The sequence below is a fragment of the Oncorhynchus tshawytscha genome, unplaced genomic scaffold, assembly GCF_018296145.1.
Source record: "Oncorhynchus tshawytscha isolate Ot180627B unplaced genomic scaffold, Otsh_v2.0 Un_contig_9672_pilon_pilon, whole genome shotgun sequence".
Classification (NCBI taxonomy): domain Eukaryota; kingdom Metazoa; phylum Chordata; class Actinopteri; order Salmoniformes; family Salmonidae; genus Oncorhynchus; species Oncorhynchus tshawytscha.
In genome coordinates this window covers 114,752-124,704 of record NW_024609543.1, presented here as the reverse complement: position 1 = coordinate 124,704, position 9,953 = coordinate 114,752, and the positions used below count along the sequence as shown (strand labels likewise).

General features: G+C 42.1%; 1 protein-coding gene across 1 annotated transcript in view; it reads left to right on the top strand.

Moving 5' to 3' along the window:
- The first annotated feature begins 291 nt into the window (after positions 1 to 291).
- LOC112226388 (potassium channel subfamily T member 2) overlaps positions 292 to 9,953 on the top strand; it is a 36,962-nt gene continuing 27,300 nt past the window's right edge. The window contains 9 exon segments of the mRNA XM_042315828.1: positions 292 to 297; positions 911 to 970; positions 1,248 to 1,322; positions 1,721 to 1,804; positions 2,050 to 2,144; positions 4,409 to 4,589; positions 5,749 to 5,913; positions 6,134 to 6,270; positions 6,537 to 6,600. Of these exon segments, the coding sequence (XP_042171762.1) occupies positions 292 to 297; positions 911 to 970; positions 1,248 to 1,322; positions 1,721 to 1,804; positions 2,050 to 2,144; positions 4,409 to 4,589; positions 5,749 to 5,913; positions 6,134 to 6,270; positions 6,537 to 6,600 (867 nt within the window).

Below are 9,953 nucleotides of genomic sequence, written 5' to 3'. Positions count from 1 at the left end.
ACTGTAGAATGTATTTTTATTCAATAGTATTCTGCACAGTTAGACATTGTTGTTCATTAATTGGCCATCTTTTTGTTTTCCTTACAGCTGGGGATGCCTCAATCAAACATACATATTTTTAAAGATTGACTGGTTAGTGTTTAATCTACCCTCATCTAATCGATTGTTAAATAAGAGAAGAGAAGAGAAGAGAAGGTCCTCTGTAAACTCAGTTGGTAGTGCAAGGTGCTTGCAATGCCACAAAAGTGGGTTTGATTCCCGGTACCACCCATATGTAAAATGTATGCACGCATGACTGTAAGTCACTCTGGATAAAATGGTCTGCTAAATTGCATGTAGTCCGAGTGTACAAAACATTAGGAGAAGCATATTCAGACATCGGCCTAATATGTCAGTGGTTGCCTGGTAACAATGCATGGAAGCGTAATATATCAATGGTTGCCTGGTAACATGGAGACCAGACCGCTCACTTAGAGATGAAAACGCACCAGAACAATGTGCTTCTGACCAGAATATGGGCCATTATTTCCTGGTGATTCTGCATGTTGAATTGGCACAAACAGTCTCTGGAACCCAGCGGGTGGCCACTGTAACACTGCTTTTAGCCCGTTGTGGTGTGTCCAGCAGTTCAATCTTCTGCTGCCTTGGCAGATGGTATCCTTAATAAATACAAATACACATCTTTTTTTACCACCAGGTCTCCCATAATATGGGTCGAACGAAGTCTTGGCATATGGGCGTTTACAGGTTAAAATTTCTGTCAACCAATTTTCTTCACAATTCATTAACTCGCAGCTGTGGTTGCGAACGACTGTATGCATGGGCACTATGCAATTGCTACTGTTTGTTGTTTGCTTTCCAATAATGTGAAACAGACTTGATTGAAACAAAGCTTCTATTTCTTCAACAGGTGTCTGTGGCAGTTATCTGTCTTTTTGAAACTATTCTGTTGACCTACCTGAGTTACAAGGTGAGTCCTATCCCATGTCACTCAGTCTAAGGACACATTCATAGTAACGTCTATTTTACAGTCATATCAATATCACCACTCAATACACAACGTCAATAGATTGTTAAACAGAAGATAAGCCACCAAAGGGCTAAAAGAGAAAGAAAGACAGAAAAACAGAAAGAAAAAGACAGAAAGAAAGACAGACAGAGAGAAATAAATAAAGACAGAGAGAAATAAATAAAGACAGACAGACAGAAAGACAAAGAAACATGCCTGTTCTCTACTTTGTCCTCAGGGCAACATTTGGGAGCAGATACTTCGGTTGACGTTCATCCTGGAGACGGTGAACACAGTGCCTTTCCTGCTCACCGTAAGAAAACACACTCTAACAGGGCCTAGATCAGTTTGACCTTTAACATCATCATTAATAAGATGGGGGACCTGATCTTAGATCATCACTCCCACTCTGAGACTTGAATACGGGCCCTGGACTCTAGCCTGAGAAACACAATGCTATTATGCAGAGCTACTATGGCTGAACAGAACAAGTCTCTTCCCACAGTTGTCACAGACAAAGGACAAACACTGTACAGTCACATGGCTTTATATTGTTTTAAGTTGAATTCAAAGTTTTTTTAAGTCAAAGTCATATACTGTACTGACTCCTACAGTAGAAGTCATTTTTGACCATGTGGGCAGCGTGACGAGAACAACAGGCATTCATTCCCCTGTGGATGGGCTGGCCTAATAACCTCTGTGCTCTTTCAGATCCTGTGGCTTCCTCTGCGGAACCTCTTCATCCCTGTGTTCCTGAACTGCTGGTTGGCCAAGCACGCCTTGGAGAACATGATAGTGAGTGATAACCTGCCTCAACTCAGATATGGCTGAATCAGCATGGAATGCTGGTGTTGTGGTGCTGCCACCCTCAAATCATACATTACCCCTGGAGTCAGCGATTCAATCCCCGGTCATGCCACTGATCTACCCATCTATTCCAACTATTTTGTGATTACATCTACAAAAATACTTATTCTCCTCTACAAAAACAGAGAGTCTTACCAACCACACATCTTAACCTGTCCTCCTCTCTCACGTAGAATGACCTGCATCGTGCCATTCAGCGAACACAGTCTGCCATGTTCAACCAGGTGCTCATCCTCATCTCCACTCTCTTCTGCCTCATCTTCACCTGGTGAGCGTGTGTGTGTGTGTGTGTGTGTGTGTGTGTGTGTGTGTGTGTGTGTGTGTGTGTGTGTGTGTGTGTGTGTGTGTGTGTGTGTGTTGTATAAAAAGCAGTTTCTGCATCCCAAACATGGGCACTTTGAAAAGCAATTGCTAATTAAACTCAGCCTCCTGTGGTAACCCTTAGTTTTAGAAACAGTAAAATATGAATGTTAGGTCTTAGCTATTTAGCATGTCCTCTCGGGCTAACTCAATAAGTGGACAGAGTAGATCCATTGCTTTGAACCATCTCTCCAAAAGGCCTTACGGGGTCAGCCCAGACTGAAGCGCTGGCCATTATCTGTGGTTATCCTCCTCAGAGCTTCAAGCACTTTCAGTCACTTGCCACTAATGCACCACGTCTGACATCATATTTGAGGACAAAACACACATCATGACCAGAGAGACACCACACTACTACATGAAGAGAGACCTAAGACAATTACATAGCATGGCAGCAACACATGACATCAACATGGTAACAACACAACATGGCAGCAGCACAACATGGTAGCAGCATAAAACATGGTACAAACATTATTGGGCACAGACAACAGCACAAAGGCAAGAAGGCAAAGACAACAATACATCACACAAAGCAGCCACAACTGTCAGTAAGAGTGTCCATGATTGAGTCTTTGAATGAAGAGACTTTTCTAAGGTATAATGCTAGAACAATGTTGCTGTTGCTTTTCAGTGTGGTAATAGTGTCTTGTTACTCTTTGAGGTCTACTGTAGTGCTTGACACCTGTGGAAGTCTGTCTGTCTGTCCTTCTGTCTGTCTGTGTGTCTGTCTGTCCTTCTGTCAGTCTATCTATCTGTCTGTCCTTCTGTCTGCCTGTCCTTCCAGTCTGCCTTCATTCCTGTCTGCCTGTCATCCTTCCTGTAGACAGTCAGTCAATAGGCCAGATGGTAGTGAAATGAAAGGGTGGCAATTAGTCATGTTATCTAAGACACTGTTTTCTATGAATCCTATAAAGTCATGCTAGTAGTTGTACAGTATAAGATATGCTGGTTCGCAGTGGCTGATAGTGAAAGCAATGCTAAAAGCTCTTCTGAGTGTGCTGTGGTCTGACTATCTCATCTGAGCTGATTGACCTGGGGATAATGACCGCTAAGTGATCTCAGTGGTGCCATTTGCTGCCCTGCACACAATGTGTGTGTGTGTGTGTGTGTGTGTGTGTGATTGTAATGTTTGTCTCTGTCCCTGTATGGTAATAAAGCAATGCTTATGGTGACACACACACACACACACACACACACACACACACACACACACACACACACACACACACACACACACACACACACACACACACACACACACACACACACACACACACACACACACACACACACACACCTGGTAATCCATCAGTTTCTCAACACAACGTATCTTCTATAGATATATTAAGATGTGCTGTATATGATGCAAACAAAACAAAAACAGATTAAATTAAGTAGCAAAATTGAAGTGTGTCAGGTTGAGACACTTCTGTCTGTGTGGACAGAATATTCCTGTAAAGGTATGTTTGTTCTGGCTGGTAAATACAGGTTTACAGGAATGACAACATTGCTTCATTCCCTCCCCCCAAAAAATCCATCATGTCCACAGTAGAGAGGCCAAGTCTTACTAATACATTTCCCGGACCAGTGGGATCAAAGGTCAGGCTACTTCCTATATCAATACATGACTGACATTCAAACTGAAAAACACAGCAGAGGATTTTTGTCAATAAGTACATCCTCAGATATATCCCATGCAGCATACCGTTATTAATCATGATGTATGTTGCAGAGGCTTTTGAGAAGATACGAGTGACTATTTACTGTATAGGGTGTTAAGTTGCAAGGCTTGTGGGTTCATGTTTCTTCTCGATTAAAAAACCTTATGGGCCGGTTTCCCGGGTCACAGATTAAGCCTAGTCCTTGTGTAAATATCTCAATGGAGAATTTCCATTGGAAGGGCTTTTTAGTCCACTTAATCTCTCTCCAGGAAACCGACCCTGTGTGTAGCGACGGGAGTTTTTCTTGACCCACTTCATACAGTATGTTTCAATGTAGACACCAGTAGACCATTTCCCGGACACAGAGTAAGTCTAGTCTTGGGGAATCTCCAACTAAAAATTAAGTCCAAGACTTAGCTTATTCTGTATCTGGGAAACCGGCTCCAAATTTTCTAGTGACACCACTCCCTTCCTAGCCCCTGTGTTAATGCTTCCTGTATCCTGGTAGCATCTGTGGCATCCAGCACCTGGAGCGGGCGGGCAAGAGGCTGACGGTGTTCGACTCCTGGTACTTCTGCGTCGTCACCTTCTCCACAGTGGGCCACGGCGACGTCACGCCCAACGTGTGGCCCTCCAAGCTGCTGGTGATCATCATGATCTCTGTAGCCCTGGTGGTGCTGCCCATACAGGTGAGAGTGTTGGCCACAAATACACACACACACAGAGCACACACACACACACACACACACACACACACACAGAGCACACAAACACAAGTGCAAGAACGCACGCACGCACGCACACACACACACACACACACACACACACACACACACACACACACACACACACACACACACACACACACACACACACACACACACACACACACACACACACACACACACACTATTACCACACTCCCATATGTTTTCTAAAGGGAAATCAACTGGACTAATGTTAGGACATCTACTATAGGAAATGCCAAATCGATATAATGCATAACCCATCATATTTTTATGAGTAGGGAATCAGCTGAACTAGAAAAGTATAATATTGTTAGAGACGTTGTAGAACCATGACCAACAGTATCCATTCTGCTGACCCATGGTCTTGGTAGACCAACAGTATCCATTCTGCTGACCCATGGTCTTGGTAGACCAACAGTATCCATTCTACTGACCCATGGTCTTGGTAGACCAACAGTATCCCTTCTACTGACCCATGGTCTTGGTAGACCAACAGTATCCATTCTGCTGACCCATGGTCTTGGTAGACCAACAGTATCCCTTCTACTGACCCATGGTCTTGGTAGACCAACAGTATCCATTCTGCTGACCATTGGTCTTGGTAGGCCAACAGTATCCATTCCGCTGACCATTGGTCTTGGAAGGCCAACAGTGTCCATTCTGCTGCTGTTTTGCTATTCTCCTTGTAAACAGATTGCCTTACTGAAGACAATAGCTGACATTTACCGTGGATTTTTGTATGGACACATTTTCAATGTTCTGTTGAAGCAGCGTTTTTGCTAGTACAGTCCTGGAGACCCACAGCTCTGTCCCAGCTAGCAGTACTAACACACCTGACTCAACTAATCAGGGCTTGATGATTAGTTGATTATCTGAATCAGGTGTGTCCGTACTGGGACGGGGAAAATGCACACACTGTAGCTCTATAGGACCAGAATGTCAGAACGCAGTGATAAAAGATCAATAGTCATAAATGTGTTGGATTGGGTGAACTGTATGCATTTGGTCATATATTAAAGCCTCAGATTGATTTGAGAATGGTTTTGCGCAGTATTAGCAGTATTGGTAATGTGTTCCTCTGCTGGGCGTTATTGGTCAGTTTGAGCAGCTGGCCTACCTGTGGATGGAGAGGCAGAAGTCGGGGGGGAACTACAGCCGTCACCGCGCCCAGACGGAGAAACATGTGGTGCTGTGTGTCAGCTCCCTCAAGATAGACCTTCTGATGGACTTCCTCAACGAGGTCTACGCCCACCCCGGGCTGCAGGTCCGGGTTGGTGTGTGTGTGTGTGTGTGTGTGTGTGTGTGTTTCCTCGGGTCTTGATAATTTGGGGAACGCAAGAAAGGTTTTAAAACACTTTGCATCATCATTTTGCTTTTGTTATTGGACAAGCCCAGGTAGTCCCTTGCTGTTTCTGTCCTTTTTGCTCCATTTGGTGCCGAATGAACACGACCCAGGCTGTTCCTCTGCCTTCCTGTCTATCCAGGACTACTATGTCATCATCCTGTGTCCAACAGAGATGGACGCCCAGGTGCGCCGGGTGCTCCAGATCCCCCTGTGGTCCCAGCGGGTCATCTACCTCCAGGGATCGGCCCTCAAGGACCAGGACCTCATACGAGCCAAGTGAGTCACCAACACCAAGGGCTGCGTCTCAATCCGCTGAAACAGTTTCCTCTCTTTTGGTCTTTAGTCACCTTTCCTTCAACTGCACTTATGTGGAAGAGCTGAACTGGTGAAAGCCAATACTGGATAGGAAATAGGCATCAACCTCGTCTGTTTTCAGATCAATGTGAGTAGTTATACAGTTGAAGAGGAGATAAGGAGAGGAAGGCACTGTAGAGTATTGAGATGTACCCACTCAGTATTGAATGGTTGTCCTTCTTTTCCAGAATGGACAATGCAGAGGCTTGTTTCATCCTAAGCAGTCGCTGTGAGGTGGACCGCACCGCCGCAGTACGTACATTTGTTACTATTACCACTACAGTTCTGTTAGTTAAATCAGGGGCAGACTGGGACCAAGAAACCAGCCCACTGGCCTAAAGAGGGTCCAGCCTACCAAGCATTTGGCTGAACTGACCTATGGCCTGTCCGTTTCTTTGTTTGATTGAGACTAAATTAATATTCATTAACTTGCTAATACCAAAGGCATTTTAGCCAGTCATATTATTAAAGGTACAGCTTTTTCCTCTTCTATTCAGCCCACAGGACGTTAGTGGAACCTTATTTGGGGAGAATGGGCTCGTGGTAATGACTTTAGTGGAATCAGTAGAATGGTATCAAATATATCAAACACATGGTGTCAAGGTGTCTGATGCCATTCCATTTGCTCCATTCCGGCCATTATTATGAGCCGTCCTCCCCTCAGCAGCCTACACTGAATCACCCACACCAGTAGACCTCCATCTGCCTGTCTGTTTGTCTGTTGTTCTCTCTGGCAGAGTTCTATTAGAGTTGTATTAGTTCTATTAGAGTTGTATTAGTTCTATTAGAGTTGTATTAGTTATATTAGAGTTGTATTAGTTCTATTACAGTTGTATTAGTTCCAATAGACTTGTATTAGTTCTATTAGAGTTGTATTAGTTCTATTAGAGTTGTATTAGAATTATGTTTGAGTTGTATTAGTTTTATTAGAGTTATATCAGTTCTATTAGAGTTATGTTAGTTCTATTAGAGTTCTATTAGTTCTATTAGTTCTATTAGAGTTCTATTAGTTATTTTAGAGTTATGTTAGTTCTATTAGTTATATTAGAGTTATGTTAGTTCTATTAGAGTTATATTAGTTCTATTAGAGTTAGATTAGCTATATTAGAGTTATATTAGTTCTATTAGAGTTCTATTAGAGTTCTATTAGTTCTACACAAACAGAACTAATGAGAGGTGGAGAAGTTTTCAACAAGCATGTCTATTCTGGGCTCAGTTTTTTATTGTGCAACACTGAGGTCATGCTCAGCATTGACACTGTTTCTGTACTTGAGAACCCTGACTTGCATAGGTATGTGGATCAGAACATCTACTGCTTTCTCAGTCAGGCAGGAGACCGCTTCCTGCTGCGGATGAACAACCCAGAACTGTGTGAGTGTTTAACTCAAAAAGCATCTTTCTTCAATCAGTTTATTCCAGTTCAGAATAACAATTATTATTTTATTTTAACAACAACAGTTCCAATCTAGACTTGTTTTCAACAATAATTTCTACAATAAGATGTACAGTGGGCCTGATCATTTATCGTCTTCATCTGTACTGTTACTTAGGGTTGCATTATCAGTAGCTAGTTAGCTTGCTTTGACTAACGTTAGCTATTAGCTGTGTAACATTACAAGGCTAGGGGGATTGTTTGAAAGAGAAACTCACATCTACTACTATGAGAGATAGTACTCCCATATTTCTGCTTGTCAACACCTGTTATTAAATTACAACAATGCCTTGCTAGTTGACTTACTTTTCCACTTTCGAAGCAATGTTTCCTGAAGAACTGTTTCCTGAAGAACTGTTTCCTGAAGAACTGTTTCCTGAAGCACTCTGCCCTATTCTGAAAGCACTCCCTGGGTTTACCATCATGTTGTGCCTGGGTGTTTGGCCAGGACGTGTCGTTTTATTAATTTGTTCGTAGTGAGAGACTCATTATTAAGCACTTCCTCACACAAAACACATTGTGGGTGCCCTCGTTATTTCTCAAAGTTTGTATGAAAGTGACAAGTCATCACTGTATTTGGGTGATTCTGCAACTTTGGGACCTTTGGCCCAGCAAGGTTTCAGAAATTAAAATGTATTGAAACGCCATTTTACCAGTATTATAATCATCATTGATTTGTCTAGAAATCTGATAATGTGTCTGCTCACCAGCATCAAAGTCAGATGTTTTAAGCTCTTTTGCTTGGCAAAGGGAGAACTCTGTCTACATGCACTCTTTCTTCAGCATCTCACAGCACAAAGACTCAATAAGGTTGTCATTGTTGCTGCAGCTGATCACTTTGTGATGCTGTAGTTTGTCCACCATGTACTGGAGGTTGGCGTGGGTTTTGCAGAGGCATGTGTCCCTATCCTGGACTGTTGGCTTGACAACCCCAAAATACGTCTTTTAAAGAATTCATAGTAGGACATTTTAATCTCTGAATATTCCCTCTTAAAATCCTGATAAAGGTTCTGAATATTCCCTCTTAAAATCCTGATACAGGTTCTGAATATTCCCTCTTAAAATCCTGATACAGGTTCTGAATATTCCCTCTTAAAATCCTAATACAGGTTCTGAATATTCCCTCTTCAAATCCTGATACAGGTTCTGAATATTCCCTTTTAAAATCCTGATACAGGTTCTGAATATTCCCTCTTAAAATCCTGATACAGGTTCTGAATATTCCCTCTTAAAATCCTGATACAGGTTCTGAATATTCCCTCTTCAAATCCTGATACAGGTTCTGAATATTCCCTTTTAAAATCCTGATACAGGTTCTGAATATTCCCTTTTAAAATCCTGATACAGGTTCTGAATATTCCCTCTTAAAATCCTGATACAGGTTCTGAATATTCCCTCTTAAAATCCTGATACAGGTTCTGAATATTCCCTTTTAAAATCCAATCCTGATACAGGTTCTGAATATTCCCTTTTAAAATCCAATCCTGATACAGGTTCTGAATATTCCCTTTTAAAATCCAATCCTGATACAGGTTCTGAATATTCCCTTTTAAAATCCTGATAAAGGTTCTGAATATTCCCTTTTAAAATCCAATCCTGATACAGGTTCTGAATATTCCCTCTTAAAATCCTGATACAGGTTCTGAATATTCCCTCTTAAAATCCTGATACAGGTTCTGAATATTCCCTCTTAAAATCCTGATACAGGTTCTGAATATTCCCTCTTAAAATCCTGATACAGGTTCTGAATATTCCCTCTTAAAATCCTGATACAGGTTCTGAATATTCCCTCTTAAAATCCTGATAAAGGTTCTGAATATTCCCTCTTAAAATCCTGATACAGGTTCTGAATGGTTCCATTCAACAAACGCTTCTGCTTTTTCTTCTTGTTCCTCGTTAGTGATGAGGAATTTGTCCTTTTTCCCCTGTTGTTGTTGTACTGTTGTTGCTCTACTGTTGTCATCACGTTCACAGAACCTAGTGATTTTCTCTTCTGTATCTGTGCTAATGATGTTACACTGCTTTTTTCCTGTAGTATTGAAGTCTAGATGCCTGTTTTCATTTTCCCTCAATGCTTTTGCTGAAAATCCATAGTCGTCTGTTTGCAGCTTTGACCAGGCCGTACTTTCTCAGGATGTTTCCTCTGAGCATTTTTTGAAGCCACTTGTTTGTC